Raw genomic sequence first — 17,829 nt, 5'->3', positions numbered from 1 at the left:
AATCAAATGATTTAAGCTCTTACGCAAGAAAGATATCCCTTCCTTTCAAATGTACTCAATATATTCAATTTCTAGTTCTACTATTTATTCTTTCTGTAGTATTTTGTTTATTTTCTCCTAAATACAACATTGGCACAACAAGTAACACCATATATTCTTGCTGTACAGATCAATGACTGGTTTGGTGTACACAGGAGTTAACAGGTTATCACGTGCCATCGTGAGGCAGCTCTTGCAGATTAAAGAAAATTGCTGTGTAGGGTAAAGAATCATGTTTGATGTAAGACACATTTTTTAACAGGTACACAAGTAAAATAAGCTCACTAAAACCCAACACTTTAGGATCTGATATATATTTCCTATTTTTGGAATTCCTGTTTTCAACTTTGGGATACTTGTGGCATGAAGAACAGGCAGGCAGCTTTAGTCCTGATGTGCAGAAGCTGATGGAGATCTCCTTAGTTATTCCAACTTAAGTGGCTAAACTTAAGTGGCAGTTGTGGAAATTAGTGCATATTATCTCAGCAGGAGTTGAAAATTCGAGACCGAGGTCATTGATCTTCAGCTGGTAGAGGTAAGATATTGTGCTACTGTACATTTACTGAGTTAATTGTTAAAAACTGTATTGTTTTTGTAGCAGAAGGCCAGGAGTAGGAAATGCTATCTAAAGTTGGAAAAACATATTCATTTGCTTTCTGTGATTGAATTTGGTGATTATTAAGGATATATTAATAACAAAGCAAATGTCTGATGTTTCATAGCTTGTCCAACATAGAGATTCTCTACAGACCATGCAAATCCTCTCTGTAGGTCATGCAGAGATTATGTTAATTAAAAGCAGAGCTGGTATTAATTCTAGATTTTTTGTTTGGAAAAAAAAGCATTGCGATTATTTAAGGCATTAAATAATAATTTATGATAATAAGATTGGAAAAAGATTATTTGCAATGACAGACCTTCTTCATCACTTCTTTCTTCTGTGGATAGTTAAGACCCATTGAAGAGCTTTTGGTCTCCAAGAGATCTTAAGTTTGGGTACTTCAGCTGCTGCTTCCTGGCACTTAATGCGAAAGCCTTTTGAAATAGAATTGTTCAAGAGGAATATGTAATTTAATAATTTAGTGAAAGAAATAAAACAATGAAATAAGGAATAACAAACAAGGAGATCCCTCATTTAGTTTAGTTAGATTTAAATTTAACCATTTTTTATGTTGCTCTATGATTGCATATTGATTTTTAATTTGTTAGTTATTTTTAATTAATGAAATTAATGATTTATTTAACAAAAACGTCTGTTGAGATCAATAAATTAGTCCTCCTGTTTCAATTGTAAACTGATTTGCAGTCTTCATACTCTATACCATTATAGAAAAAGATCTAAGTGTTTGACATAACACATTTTTGATAATAAAAATGTCACAAACACTGAAGAATTCATGTAATACAGTCAATCCTGCGGTGTTACAGAAAGCAGTGCAGTTAATATATTACCTTATATGTACTGAAAGTGTAAACACACATACAGCTTTTATGCAAGTTTGTGCACATACTGTAGTGGGTCACTCTTTTGAACTCAATATCGATGTGAACTTTTATGGTATTGTGCCTCTGGGCTTTTAGTTTGGATAATCTGCGCAGCTCTCCCTTGGCATGTTTGCAAGCTATCTTTATAGTCAAGGAAATTTAGTAATGTATTTTACAGCATGGCCAGAGCATGCAATAAAAGCATTTTGTTTTTGTTTCTAAAATGGCAATGATCTTAATCAGTTTGGTATTGAACAGAGGTCATTGTCAGTGCTGTAGCCTCCCTAACAATGACTGGAGCTGATGCAACCAAATTGCACTATTCTAGCAGAACACACGTTCAGTGATCCTGCAGGTCCAGAAGAGCTGTTTTTCACATAAAGGCTGACATTAAACACTTTCATGATAGGCAATGAATATTCTGTTGATTAAAGTGTTTTTATGGCAAAATATACATTATATGGGATAGGCTACTTTTATAATTCCCAAAAAACAAGTTTGTCCTCTTACAAAATAAAAGCGAAGATATTCATATGTGGGGCTGAGAAGGTGAATGAAAATGAAAAATCGAGCAATAAATATCACACGGAGCTTTTCTTCCATTTTTTTCCCCCTGGAGCTGATTCCCAGCGGGAGTGTGTTTGACTTACTGCTCATGAAAATGACATGAAAAAAACTGCCCAGACCCGCCATTCTTAAGACTGGTGCAATGTCAGAGGCCACTGGCTGCAGAGCTAAAAAGCTGGCCAGAAACATGCGGGTTACACCAATTATTTCTCCCTGGGTTGAAAATAGACTGGCTGGTTGTCAAAACAGACCAGTGGTTGCTCAGAAAGCAACATTTCATGATCGGGAAGCATATCGTTAGATAAATTATATAGTTAGTTGGCACGGGTTTTCAGCTTAATACAATTTATCAAAAACAATCTGAAATTTTGGGCATGTCTGAGCTCGGGACAATTTGTCTGTTTTTAAATCTGAAGTATCTTGCTGTTTTTAAGAACTGCTCGAAGGAAGGCACTTCAAACCTGAAAATCTTCAAAACAAAATGTGACTGTACTTCAGAGCAAATATCACTAGATTGCTGAAATGTTTTATTATTTTTCTTCCATTGTAAATACAAAAATGAAAATGGCAAACTTCTGAGTCTTATATTCAAAGCATAAATTAGGGTTTTACAAGATGCGGGACTGATAATAATAATGTTTCTTTATTAGCCCCTATACAATTTCTTGCATTAGGAATTTGTCTTTTCGCATACCCCAGCTTTTTTCTCCAAGGAGACACAGACAGGGAGAGAAGCTTGGGGTCAGAGCGCAGGGTCAGCCATTGTACGGCGCCCCTGTAGCAGCTGGGGTTAAGGGCCTTACTCAGGGGCCCAACAGAGTACGATTCCTCTGCCGGCCACGGGATTTGAACCGGCAACCTTCCAGTCACAGACGCAGATCCTTAGCCACAGAGCCACCGCTCCGCCCCATGAAGGAAATATAGTTCCAATGGGAGTGCCGGGTTATTTGGAAAAATTGCTTATCTTTCCGTGTTTGCGACGGCAGAGAAAATTGTGCCGTATTTGCAGTGTTCAAGCCATTTGGATGGGGTGGCAGAGCCGCGAGAGCCGTCTGTGTCAAACAGAGCCGGGATGGAATTACAGGTCTTCACATAAATAGCAGCCCTTGGGAATTAAGGTCCTGCCGTTGTGCAACTGTGGGGTCAAAGCCTTTGCCACTTTTCGCTGTGCGATAGTCGTGGAGAGGGAGCTGGGAAACCAGTTGAGGCGAATAAGCGATCTGTGTAATAGAGCTAAATGAAAATTCGAGGTTTGCTGGCCTAGATAGTCATTTCTGAATTTGATGCCGTAATGCTTGTCTAAGCATGCTGTCACTTCGCCACATGATTTTCTTACTTGGGTAGTTTAGGCTGTTTTTTTTTTTTGGCGTTGTGTTTTTGTATAAACACCCGCATCTCGAGGAAATTACTTTCATTTTGATTAAAAGTGGATTTTGGATCTCGTGGTGCTTTCTTTGCGGCTGCTGAATTATTCATGAATTCACACATAAATGGATTATGTTTATTTGCACACACCCTGCAAACACAGTATGCAAATCAACGATCGTTCCCATACGTCCTCCTGGAGGTAGCAATCCAAAATAAACAGGTAATGAGCCCAAGGATTGTACACAGAGCTCCTGAGACAGGTAGAATATGGCTGTGCGTGAGACGTTTCAATGTTGGCAGGGTGCTTCAGTTTATCACAATCAAGAAGAGAAAGCATAGTTTTTCATTGAAAGTGTTGTTCCTGGCTATTATTTTATTGAGTGCCCAGGTTCTTTTAAAAGAGCATCCAGTTGACTTAGAAGCAAATTAAACCATGTAGCTCCTGGTGGCCTGTCTCACAGTAGGACAGAATGTCAAGGTTATTGTCTAAAGTCGATAAAAATTCAAACAGCAGTTACATGCCAGGACCTTCCAATAAAATGTACTGTAACAGCCCCCATTTCAAATTCCAGCCTTAACGATGGCTTGCACAGTAGTCATCTAATTGCACTGAGATACGAACATAACAAGACTCAGCTGAAAGTGCTTCTAGAATGAGCCTGCCCATTGCTTTAGCCTTTATAACATTGGCAGTTTTCTTACTACCTGTTGAGCATTTCTGCTTTATAAACGTTCTGCAGAAGATGTTGCTGATGTTCATCCCTGCTCTAGAGCTGAAAGAAGTAATAAAATAGATGCTTTATCTTTTAGTATTCTGTTTTGAAAGTTGTTCATGAATTTGATCATCCTGTGACCTACAGTGAAGGTTTGCTGTAATGGTAAGGCATGTTTTCTTAATGATCTCATCTGATGTTTTGCCCTGAGCGATGGCTCCCTTGAAGAATAAATTACAAAAACAACCAGCATTGCATTTCATCTGCGGCTCGTCATTTCGGAGCTATTACAGTGACCTTTCCGAAGGAGAACTGAGACTGAAGGAAAGTGTAATGGTGAGTTTTGCTGTCCTAAATTCAGAAAAGCAACGAGTGTCCATTTTCAGTTCTTGTGGTGAAGAAAAATGTCAATATAAGTCACGTCCTCATGTACAGTATGAATTGTGTTTTCTTTTGCGACTGGATCAATAAACCAATTCATCATAATTTTTACATTTATATTTGAGTTTAGTTTTCCAGAACTATTGAACGGAGGAATATTTTTGGTCTTTTAACTAGTAACTATTAAATAGTCAAATGACCATTCAAGTCAAATAAATAATTCAAGTTTGTTTATCAAGAATCCAAGCTTCTGGTTGATTTCTGTTTTAAAAACAATTGAACCTTGACAATAGATCAAATCCATACATCTTCTCAGAGACTTCATCAGCTTGCAAGGATATGTTGTCTTGTAATAAATAGGGGAGTGGGTCACTATATTTGAAGTCTGCTTCGTAGATATTTGACAGAGTGGTTCTTCCTCACCAGCATCTGCAAAAACTTTGCACAAAAAAACTTTGCATGTGAAACTAGAGCTAAGGGCTGTGTTATTTCATAAGTTCTCTCTCTGCAATGTTTCACGCAAAAGCATTAGATATGTCCTAAAAATATCATGGCTGTCAAGTGGAAGATATTGCCTTGAAGGCTTTGGGGTTAGGCTTGTGTAATTATCTGCTTTCCATGTGTCTCACTGTGTAGCACTGATGATGTCTGAGCCTTGTGACTTTCCAATTCATACTGTATGTAGTTATACAAACTCTTCAGTCATTCGCAGTGAATAATCCATTCCCATTGAAGATATGCTGGAAAAATATTTGTGATAGCTAGAGAAACAGTTTCTAGAATGATAGATTTGACTGATTCAAAAAGTTTGGGACATATGAACAAGAGTATAATTATTTTCCACAGTGTATATTTTTTGTAATGCTACTGTACTTAATGAGACCTCCATGGAACTTTTACAGGATAGTGTCCTGTAAAAACGGCAAACAAGTTCTGAATTAAAAAAAAACAACATGTGTTCATTTGGAAATAATAGAGGTTGGAAGAGAAAAAGAATCATTAAAAGGGAAATTGACATTTGAGAAGGAACTCAGTTCTTCTAAATCGTGTATATAGAGGAAAGGTAGGGGGTGTTTTGGGATGGAATTGAAAGTGCCATGCACAGCATTTTCAGGTACTATGCTGTAAGTCACTCAAGCACAAAGGATAGTTCTCACCAATGGGCTCCACACAGGCTTCCAACAGGCTTGTTTTCTCAATCCTTATATATGGAGCTCCAGAATATGGGAAAGCACACAGTTTATTATAAAAGGAGTGGTTAGCATTAATATGTGAAGTGAAAAAAATCTCAGATTAAGTTGTGTACAAATAACAAAGCCTCTCCATGCTGCAGATAAGGGATGTTATTGTTGATGTGAAGGACTTTTTAAATGACATCTTATATAGTCTGATAAACAGGTATGGCATCACAATTAGGTGGATTCCCACTCTGACAACTGTGTACACAACAGTGTTGATTGTTCTTGAGTTTGTTGATAGACGAGGCATGTTTTCACTGACTGCTTTAATGGCGAAGGTCCTACTAGATGAAAGCAGAATGAATGGGACTTTCTGTTGTGTCCATCATCTGATGTAAGGGAAGAATCGGAAAAAAAATGGAGGAGCAGATTTTGTTGCTGGACACATGAAGGATTCTATTTAAAGTCACTGTTACATGAGTCAGTGTGTTTACACTATAAATCTGTTGTATATGATGTCATCGTGGGGGATTTCACTGTGTTACATCATGCAACAAACTGACAACTCAGATTGGATCCAGTTGATCTGAGCAAAGGCCAATAAGGTTTTGAGAACTGTATTGAATAAAAATTAAAATCAAAAACTGATGTGGTGAAGGAATAGTAATTGCCCTTTCGTTTTCTATTAATAATAATTGGTAGGCAACTTAGACAGAAATAAAGTTGTACCAGAACTCTGTGTTTTTAAAAACTCTCTTTGACTGTTATAGCTGTAGTTCATTATGAAGTCAGAAAACATCTAATTCACTTCTGATCGTATTAACACAACAGTGCTTTTGTATCCTGAGTGCAGGTGGCTACAGTTTTTGTTGTGCCCATTTTTAACCCTTTATTCTCCGTGACTGGCAGGCATCTGACACATATCGTTGTATGGATAGGATATTTCCAGGAACTTGGTTGGAAAAGCACTGTGGTCTATTCTGACAGATCACATTCCTAGGTGGTGGGTAGAGCACTGATAGTCATAGGCTATGGGTGTTACACTGTGCAAACTGTACAGGATATGGTTGCCAGGGATAAAAGTTCCCAGGAGACTTCCTTACGTAACAAAGGCCTAGAATTCAAGCATGCGGAAATACTATTAATAAAGAATGAGCTAACAGAAACTAGCAATGACGTTAATTGGCTGGTATGAGCCACATCAGTGATACAGATTTTATCATCTTAGATGTGAAGAAAATTACACATTTCAGTGCATGAAGGTAGAACTTGGTTTTAAAGGTCTATGGAGTTTATAATCCATTGTAAAGTGAGTAATCCTGAGAATAGGGACATGAAAAATCAGAAGAAATGTAATTAAAATGTCTGCATTCCTTTGTCATCCATTTACTAAATTAAGTGAAAACAATCCCTCTACTTGTCTTCATTTCATTTCAATACAGATGGCCATTGAATAGCCATTGGTGCCTATAGCATTCTGCTTGTGTTTGATCACATTTAATGAGAAGAGAAGATGTCAGGCAAGATACTTTGTGAAGTTGGCGCTGAAGGATTTTGGGTCATGTTTCAGGAAAAAAGCTGGAACTGGTACAGCAATTGAATTGTCCAGAGGATGCAATGGGTTCTGCAATTCTAGTTCATTTTCACATGAAAGGTCAACCCATCTGTGTTTGATGACCTCAGATTGACAAAGAAAATGAAAAAATTAGGGTGGAAATGAAAATAAGCAGAATTGTCTGGAATACACTGAATATCTGTAGTTCTCTGTGATATTAAAGATATTTAATGTAAAAACATGACCGCAGTGCATTGGTGGTGATATGCTGTAAGTCAGGTGGTTTGGTATTGTTATATAAGGTTAAAAATTAAACAAGGCCTTTTGGACCACCAAGGTGGTTTTGGACTGGCAAACCAGAGCATGTAACTGGGTCCTCTTCTACGGATTATTCCAGGAAAGTTTTCTAACATGGTTATAACAAAACATCGTTTTTATAACATGGTAATATGCGAGCATAATCCTTTATTTAAATTCTATTAACAAATAGAATTTAAATAAAGGATTAACAAAACTAACAAAAATTAACAAATAACTAAAAAAATTAACAAAACTTTTAACAAATATTCTGATATTCTTATTGTCGTGTTTCTGTTTCCCCCATCTTAATTAGAGGGGGGAAATGCCAAACATATGTACCTGAGCCTTTTTCAAGCTAGGTGTTATATGCTTATATTTTTTTTCTACCTGCTGATAACAGTCTAGACATGCCTACATAAAATGTTTATCTGTCAGGTGTTTTTGTCAGGTACCTCTGCTTAGGTCTTGCCTGAGTCTTTTTTAATTGCATTTGCTGCTTCTGCAGTGCTTGCAAATATTTGTTTTGTGATCATTTGCACACATGACTAGTTTACAATTATACCAGAATCTAGTTCATTGATATAGATTAGAAAGATCAATGGTTCAAATACAGGTCCCCGCGGTTCTCCTCTCCTTGTGCTACCATCCCAGTATGAGACTTTTCTCCTAATATGTGTTGTTTTTTTATCCATTAACCAGTTTAAAATCCAAAACAATACATTAATACATTACCTTGATTTTATTTTTGCTTTTTGCTTTTATGGTGAACTTTATCAATAGTCTTCTGAACATCTAAATATACAGTACAATGAGTATTAATTTCCCACCTTACACAAAACCTGAAACCTTCTTAGAAGATCAAAGAATGTTTCAAACTCTACACCCTCACTACGTCATATTTAATTCACACTATTTTTTAATTCATCCTATCTGAAGCCTCTACTAAACTACAGTTCTTGAGCAATGCAATAAATTAGCATGTTCCACCCTATTCGCAAATTGAAATAAGCAATTAACTGCAGCTGTTTAAATCTGTTCTGTAGAATTTTCTTTCGCAAAACATAACTGTCTGCCAGTGTTTATTAAAAACAAAAAGCATTTGTTTGTTTGAGCTCAATTTGAATGCATTATGATTGCAATTAGGTTGTTGTTCTGTGACTTCTTAGTACTGTACATGGGGTTGGCAGCGAATGCTTTAAACGTCTTTATAAAGGCTGTCCTATTGTCTTTCTTGGCAAAGTCTCACAATAGGAGGACTCGTCCAGGACAGCAGCATGTCCTCATGCTGTGCGCGGACGTCTTGGGAGCTACCGAGCCTGCAGGGAGTTTGTGAGGCAGTAACGTGCTCCCTCGAGCAGTGGGCTAATGAGGTCACAGAGTGTGGAAGTGAAGCTGGAGGTGCATTGTGGGAAGAGCTCTTAATGAACCGTGTGCTCCCTCTAGACTCCTGGTTTCCTTAGCCAACGCACTTGGTTTCTGTTTTTGTTTACCGTGGCAAGGCTTTCCGCTCGGTGATGGAAAGAGCTGATGTCAACGCTCAGAGCCCTTTGGGTTCTCTCTTATTTTCCTGTTCTCCCAATCATACGCCGACTGAGCATGCGATCTGAAGGCAAATTGTTTTTAAAATGGAAAAAGAGAGTTGTTTTCTATGAGCTTGTGGCATATAGGGGCATTTGTAAGATAACAGTGCGTGACTGTGTTTGACAACTGCTAGATGACTTCCGATTCAAACATATTTTGGGAAGTTGCCGAAGGGTCATATGGTACCCCATGCCCATTCTGATACTTCCTTCCTTACAAAAATATTTATCTGTCAGGTGGCATCTTGATGTCTTGTTTTCTGATTTTCTTTATCTTATGATGCATATTAATGTTGAATGTACAGGACGAAAACTGGAGTGCCCCTCTGAAAATGACACCTTAATCCCTGTTGAATTCCAAACACTGGCACAAAGAGAGCAGCTGTGCCTGCCACCAAAATTTGTAATAAGCTCATTCATTTGGCAGCATTTTCCTTGCAAAATAAAGAACGGATTAGGACACTGTCTGCTGACACTTCTAGTTGTTAGAAGTTGCCTGGAGACCTCACCTGTCAGGTGCAGCTGACTCAGATTCGACTCTTTTGAGAACTCTTCTCTGAAGTAAAATGTGCTATGTGTGTATTTAAGATCGTCCATCAAACTGCAGTCTTATGCTGGGCAAGACTCCAATGTGATCACAGTCTTGACACTTATTAAAAAGGGAACCATAATAATTACTGTATATCCCACCCAATTTGGACTCAGCATTTGTTGAAGCCCTTTGGCTGTAACTCTTGTGGTGTACAGGGGAATGAACACACGGCAGATCTCTTCTGGCATGCCCACTTGTCAGACACCTTTGCATTTTGGAGCTGTTCCTGCACCCACAGGCCTTAGAAAAGAGTGCGCTCCAATCGGATGTGCGGCACATTCTCCACTGTTACTGAAAGCTTGCAGGTGCCCAACGAGTCAGAGAAAACATGTCTGCCAAAAGTCAAACCCACCCTTGAGAGTTCTAGTCCCGTTCCCTACTCTACATTCTGCAGTAGCCCCCAAATGAAATGGCCTCACCAGCCTGTCTTACTCGTTCAGATACTGGTAACTTTCTAATCTGATCCAATCCAGCTTTTCATTGAAGGGATCACAAGGACATTTCTGAGACTTAAACAGTACTTAAACAGTACAGACTTAAAAGTAAACAGTAAATCAGTTTTGCAAGAGGTGTCTCACCTGACACAAAATAGTAACTTATCAAAACATGAACTATACAGGCCATTTGCTTTAGGACTGAAACTGGTCTGAAAGAGAAAAATTCTGAATTGGGTGGTATCTGGTTTCCCTGTCATTCACTGATGGACCTTAAACCTGTCCATCAAGAGATCGTAATTAGCACTCAGGACTGCTGCTTGTATGCAGTTGTCTTGCTCTTGCCTCAATGATAACATGCAGAAGTTTTTGGAATTAGTGTTTCTTGGTGTGAATAACTGTTTCTAGGCTGTTCTGTGGTCCCTGTTGATCACCGTTTGTCACATTCCTTCAGCCAGTTTTACCGTCAAGAGTGTTGAGGTTATTGGCTGAAATTGTGAACGTACACCCGCAATGTGAATCCCGCTTTTAATGGGGAGTGCAATTCATTCCAGGCAAATGTATTGTAACGCTTACGGCCGACAGGTACTGTGTAAGAGCCGGCTTACCAGAGCAGGTGACGTCACCGCCCTTCCCTGTGATAGCAGGACTACAGCTACTGGGCTGTAGAGAGATCTCTCTTTGGCTCACCGGGCTGGGTCCCTGTTGAGTGACACGGGAGTCCCGGGTTCGAGCCCCAGCCGGTGGGGGGCCGACCTAATGTGGCAAGGGCGCCCTCCTGAACCCCCGTTGCTTTACAGTATTTTCTTTCAAAATCTTGACTTGGCAAGCTGTTATGAGTGGGTTTTTTTTCTTCTGTGGCGAGAATTAAAATCTACCCAGGGTAATTTGAGAGCAGTGGCTTCTGGTCATTGCAACAGGAAGGGCAGCGCAGATGTCAAGAGGAAGGACTGTACTTTTGTTAAAAATGAATTCTCTTCTTTTTAGGGATTTAGAAAATAGAAGGCAGCTGATCTGTTTTGAGGTTTGTCTATGGCTCTGCTAGGAATATAGTGAAACTAAGATTCATGGGTAGTGTTTAACAGGGACTGAAGCTGCCCTGGTACTTGGGGGAGGTAGTTAATTCGTACTAAATACATCTAGGATGGAGAGCCTTTAAAGTGCAGGTGTGGTTTGTGAAGTATTGTACAGAAATGTGGGGGTATAATTTAGATGTAGCATCAGTGTATAATTTAAAATATTCCTGCATCATGATAAATTAGAACAAGATTATAGGATGTTTCGAACATGAGTCATGTTAAAGCGTTTCACAATCCATCTGTCTCTTGCCTACAGTATGTAGCTAAAATCACATGAGATGCCAAGGGCTAGAGTTGTTTTGTGTGTCGATAACCGTAATGATCTTATGATGCCATTATGATGATTCTAGATACCTCCCACTCATAAAGAAATACTGGTGACAGAGGCTCAGTCAAGTCCGTCAATCAATAACCTTATTTCCTGAATGCAGTCATCATTCTGAGCTCTGTTATCCCAAAATATAAATAATTCCAGTTTGCTTGTTCAGGAAGTGTGTTTGAGTTTGTGGTTCAACAGATTAGGACTGCTATTATTATTCTGCTGTTTTACCTGTATGTTAACATTTTTTTTCCTCCAGTTAATGTTTTTTTCTGTTTTTATCTTTGATCAGGGGTAGTGAGCGGCCTTGCTCGTGCATCATTAGTGAAAAAAGACATCTTACCTTCAAAATCTTTTAAAAAACCGAAACATGAAAGGGTTCATAATTGCACTGGAAACTATGTATTTAAAGAAGGGTGGTATGCAAATGCATCAGGGTGTATAGCGAGGCAAATTGAGAATTGTGCACAAGGATACAAGAGTATCACACCCCCACATAGGATTTAAATCAAGGACCTTTTGTACCCTTAGCTAGTGATGTGAAATGTTGCTCAAGGCAAGATAAATGTCTAACAAAAACATTGATATTATAACAAGTAACAGAAGTATGTAAAAAAAGGCAGAGCCTATACAGCCCATCAGTTGGTTACCCAGTCCAGCAGTTTCATGAAAGAAGTCAGGCTTTCAGCATTGAAAGCATGGCTGGGTAGCTTTTTCCAGACTCTTAACCTTCTTGATTTACAAACCTGTCAGCTTTTTTTTTTTAATTGTAAGTGCAGTCCCCCATAGTTTCCGCACTTGTCCTCTGGTGAGCATGTCTGTATTAACTCTGAATTGGTCACTGCCTGCGAATACATGAATCAACCCCTATGTAGTCTTCTCTGTAAAACCGTTTCAGTTCTTCTATCTGGTGAGTGTAGGACACGGCTTTTTAAGACTAGGAGTGTACAGATTCCAGAGTGACCAAATTGTACACAATTTTCTTACTGTACGTACTGAATTATTTAAACTCTTAAACTTTCAACTATAAATAGTTTTATTACATATGAAGTATTACAAATATAGAACTGTGAGATGAATCTGTACAGTTTATAAAAAATGCTGTGTTGAGTGGTCTTATGGATTTGGGAGTAAATATGAAGCAATAAAGTTACAGTACACCTCAGACACAGCATTGCTCCAAATTGCTGGAGATTTTTTTATAGTACAATCTGAAAGAATCAAATTCACTAAAGTGAGTAATGCAACGGTGAATAGATTAAAGTTGAAATATTATTAAATTGCAGCAAAATCCAACACTGAAACTTTTTTATGGCAACTAATGGCACCATTCATTATAATATTTTCTCTTGTTTAGTGTTAAGCATAATAAATTCAAATATCTTGGCACATCTAATCGTTATTTGTACATTACTGTAGTGCACAACTGTTGAAAATCATATGGAAAAACATTTGAAAACTGTGCTGAAAAGCATTATATATTATTTTGCTTAAAGTGCTCCCACATCTATATACAGTATGTATTCCTTGTACAGAAATACTTTATATAGTCAGTGGAACTGGGTTTAGTTTATATAAAGAAATGAAAAGAAATCCTTTGCCAAAAGAGCAGTTTATTCTAAATTCTGATACATTAGCTTCGGGGCTCTGAAGGAATGAATAAGGATTCTGTCTGAGGAGCTGGGAATGCATTTCCTTGTTTTGTTTGGCCTAAGCCACCTCAATTTAGTTCTCAAAGGTCTTGACACAGAACCTATTACTTTCTTGTGGTGTGAGCACATACAGTATGCAGAGGATGTCTGTGTTGTCTTCCATCAGTGGGTTGAATAATTGTGGATTTCATATAATTATTTTCTGTGTGTAACAGTGGAATTCCAAATTCTGCAGGTTTAATATAAGTAGGGATTTGGTAGGAGGTAAGGGTTCAACAATTTAGCTGAACTGATCACAATTCATAGTGATATTGATGTTTATGAGATGTTACTTCAATAAGGGCTTATACATTAGTTTGGACTGATTATGTCTGTGTAAACATACGCTGTTTTTGTGGGGATCTATTACACTTTAGCCCCCTGGAGAGAACCCTATATTTGACTGTTGTCTTTGTTTTGCTCATTTATCTTATAATAAAATCCTACTTTCTTAGGATTTTGTTTTCAATTACACTATATTGGAAGTCGATTTAAAAAGGGATGTTTTTGTCCGTCTTAATTCTTCCAACTAAGCGACTCATCACCTTCCTGAAGAAAGTAAACAATAATGCTGTTTCACTTATTATCACATTAAAGAGGCAAAGATGGGACATGATCACAAATAGCCTAAACTCAGACAAAATAGGTTTCTTGTTGCGTAACCAAAATCCTTTGCTGCAGTTAAAAAACAAGTTTAGCCTCTAGACTTTTCAAGGATTTTTTCATCTTCTTAGTGGGCAGAATTCTAAATCAGCTAAATAAACTAGAAGGAGGGGAATGTGAATCTCAGTGCAGGGGTTTTGTGTTACTTTCACAAGGTTTTGCATATCTACATTGAAATAGTTTGGGCATCTGGAGGTCAGAGCAGGGAATCAAGCTCTCACTGGCCTGACAACTCCACAACATCCATTATGAGGAAGGTCCTAACAAGCCAGTGTCTCTCCTGGAAAAACAGGGCAGAAGGTGGGACTATACCACGAATTGAACACTTGTCTGTGCAGGAGAAAGACAATTTAGAAGCACCGGTTAAACAAACCAGTGTGTCTTTCGGAGGTCTGAGGAAACATGAGCAGGTGAGAAGACCATTGCTAATTCCACACAAAGGGCATTCTAGATGGGAACTGGACCCAAGAGCTGTAAGGCGTGAACCCTAACTCCCACTCCACCATCTCGACCTTTTTCTAAACCATTCGTTTTTTTTCCAAAAAAGGTTAAAACATGACACTGCAGCCTTCATGCATAATGTTGAACCTCTCTGGATTTTACTCTGGGCCCTAATGAATCATTTTCTAGTTGCTGAAATCCAGCAAACTCTGGTGTAACATGTGTGACTCTGCACGAGTCAATGCTACTCAAATGAGCTAAACACTAGCTGATGCCTTTTCACACAAACATCCATCTGCTGTTTACTATTTAATTTTGTTTAGTTTTTTTTTTTTTTGTAGTTCAGGTTTGTCTTAATTGCAGGCCTTAGTTCCTTACTTGGTTTCAGAGGATATTCCAGGAATAGGCTGTCTTTATACAGCGGAGAGAACTCTTCTATCATAATATTCTAACTGGAAACTAGCCTTTTTCTGGCAGTTTCAGGTATTATTTCTGTATCCTGAAGAAATAAATTCAAAAAGTTATTTGTAAAAAGCAATGAATTAGTAACCTTTAATAACCTTTACTGAATCCCATTTGCAAAAAGTATTTTCTATTGTTTTGTATCTGTAGTCTTGCATGTTCTAAACAAAAACAGTATTTTTGCTATTTAAACTTGTTTTTCTCTTTAGTTTAACATGTGCTACCTTTTTTTGAAGGATGTTGGTCTATGTGACTCTCGTCAAAAAACTGATTCTAGGAAAATCAAAGAGGAAAGGTGGTTGGCACTGCAGCCCGGTAGTTAGCATAGCTGTCTCGCTGTGCCTGTGGTCCTGGGTTCAATTCCTGGGGTGCTGTTTGCGTGGAGTTTGTATGTTCTCCCCATGTGTATGTGGGTTTCCTCCAGGTGCTCCTGGTTTCCTCCCACAGTCCAAAGACATGCTAGTAGGTTAAGTGGCTTCAGTAAAGTTGGCCGTTGTTTGAGTGTGTGTGTCCTGCGATGGACTGACGTCCTGTCCAGGGTGTTTCCTGCCTTGCGCCCATGGCGTTGCTGCTATACTGGATAAAGCAGTTTAAGATAAACGAAAAGGAGGATGGGTAGAAGAAAGGTAAAAGTATTTCTCTCTGTATTATCGGATTTCAAACCGAATGGAAGAGCGCTAACAAAACGCTGTTGAATTGTTTCATTCCAGATGCTGGAGCCGAAGGCGGATGGGCGCTGTGAGCAGGCCGCTATGGCTTCAGAGGAGGAGAATTCGGCAGGCAGCCCCTCCGAGGGGACCGCTCTGGGGAAAACTGAGGGAGACAAAACCCCCATGGAGTCGAACACCCCGCTGGAGGAGGAGAAGAAGCCCTTCGGAGAGGAAAGCACTCCCGTAGAGGAGAAGACCCCCCTTGAGGAGGAGAAGACACCCCCAACGCCGCCGCCCTCCACAGAGGGCGAGGAGAACAACAGCTCGGGGGGAGACTCGGAGAGCTGGCACGCCGGGGGCCGAGAGGCCGAGAGCCCAGCCGAACGGGTGGACTCGGGCGTGCCGGCGTTCGTTATCCCAGAGCTGCGGCTCGACCGCTCCTTCAGCCAGAGCGCGGAGGCCCTGTCCTCGCCGGCAGACGGCGCCACCGACGAGGACGAAGAGGAGGAGGAGGAGGACGAGGAGGACGAAGAGGAGGAGGAGGAGGAGGACGAGGAGGAGGACAGTGGCGGCGACGACGGCTACCTGGAGCGCAGCGACAGCAAGCGGCGCAGCATGATCGAGCCGTCCTCCTGCGAGAAGCACTGCACCCTCAGCGTGCAGAACTCGCTGCGCCGCCGCACGCACAGCGAGGGCAGCCTGCTGCAGGAGCCCAAGGCCCAGTGCTTCACCTCCGACAACGCCATCAACTGCCTGGAGAGCGACAGCGCCAAAGGCGGCTGGCTGCTCCCCTCCCCGAAGACCCTCAAGAAAGAACTGACCAAAAACGGGGGGTCCATGCACCAGCTCTGCCTCCTGTTCTCCGGACGAAAGGTAAGCCTCCCGCCATCATCCTGTCCCACGGTAACTCCTTTCTCGGCGTGGGAAGCGACTCGTGTCAGCCGGCGTTGAAAACAAATGGTATCTGCCAAAAAATATAACACATGCTAAAACGAGCATACTGTAGATCTGATCAAGATTATTGACCATCGTTGAGTAGCCATCAATCCGATGGAGCAGCTTGTGTTTCCTGGCGGGGTTTTTTCGGGTCTAAATTTTTACATGTTTCCACTCACAGAGTAGCTGAAGAAGGGCCATAAGGATTGAGCAGTCTTCTTTCACTGTTGCTCTGTCTCTCTGAAGCAACACTCAAGTTCAATTAATCCCCTTACAGCGATACTGTACGTTAGCAATCCTGTGCAATTAAAGTCGGGGGGGCGTCTCCATTATATTCAGTCGTTGCCCCAGTGAGAACTGCCAGGACCCCAGTGAATTTCACATGCAGCTTCTGTGCTGCCTTTCTCCACCCAAGGGCTGCAAGTCACATGGGCAGTGGTGGTTTCACATGCTACTAGTGAGGAATTTAACCAAGATTACCACGAGGATGATTGAGGGGCTCTATGTTAGGGCCCAGACAGCCTTTAAGTGAGGGGAAGGTTGAACATTGAAATCAGAAATGTGTTCCGGATTGCGTGACCTGGTTTCGGCGGAGTGTTATTTCTTCCACGTTTCTTCCACTTTGGAGCTTGACAGCAGGACACAGCGGAGAAGCGTCTGGGTCGAATAGCAAACGGAAAAACTTACCTGAGGGAACATAAGTGCAAATTAGATTTTAATATAGATACACGTAGTACTGGAACAAACAAAATAAAATGCAGGGGGAAAGGGTAGCCAAAAGCAATTAAAAAAATACAGTGAACAGATTTCCTTCGGGAGCGTGGAACCTATCAGGGGATGGAGTGTTTGTTCTACTGATGTGGGAGCACAGAAAAGCCACTTGCATTGCCAAAAAAATGTGGATGTCTATGAACTATGAACCAACAAAATACATATCTTTTGATAATACAAGCTTTAAATATTCCACACCTCCATGTGCCCAAAGCAAGGACAATTCCTGCCAAAAGCTCACACCCCAACACCCCAACACTAATTCATAAGGTAGTACAAAAATTCAGGAAAACACCCAGTATTTACCTTAACAGTGAGAACAATTCCAGAGTTTGCCAAACACTAGACTATCTGGGCTGAAGCTAACCTGTATGATAGTGGTAACATTCAGGCAGTGTCTAAATAAACCATGTATTCAAGTTATTTTTTTAAACAAATGCTAAAGGGAAAGTTACTTCAGACTTTACATCACCCATACAAAAAGCTTGACAGGTTTTCCTGTTAATGGTTCTCTCATCATTGAAATCTTTTTTTATTTAAAATATCCTGATTCTGTTCATCTGGGAAACCAAAACCTGTGTAACATGTCTCAATGAAATAAGTTTCATTGATGTTCTATCTCAGT

At 39.9% G+C, this 17,829-nt stretch overlaps 1 protein-coding gene across 4 annotated transcripts in view; it reads left to right on the top strand.

The window, feature by feature from the left end:
• The window catches only part of rgs3a (regulator of G protein signaling 3a), a 220,316-nt gene that overhangs the window by 157,280 nt on the left and 45,207 nt on the right, over nucleotides 1-17,829 (top strand). For all 4 annotated transcript variants that reach the window (XM_088614600.1, XM_088614599.1, XM_088614602.1 and 1 more), the window contains one exon: nucleotides 15,558-16,370. In XM_088614600.1, coding sequence (XP_088470726.1) covers nucleotides 15,558-16,370 — 813 coding nt within the window. The remainder of the gene's footprint in view (nucleotides 1-15,557; nucleotides 16,371-17,829) is intronic.

The sequence above is a fragment of the Lepisosteus platostomus genome, chromosome 21 (genome assembly GCF_059453375.1).
Source record: "Lepisosteus platostomus isolate fLepPlt1 chromosome 21, fLepPlt1.hap1, whole genome shotgun sequence".
NCBI classification, from domain to species: Eukaryota; Metazoa; Chordata; class Actinopteri; order Semionotiformes; family Lepisosteidae; genus Lepisosteus; species Lepisosteus platostomus.
Note: the sequence above shows the minus strand (reverse complement) of the source record. Positions and strands in the feature narration are given on the sequence as shown.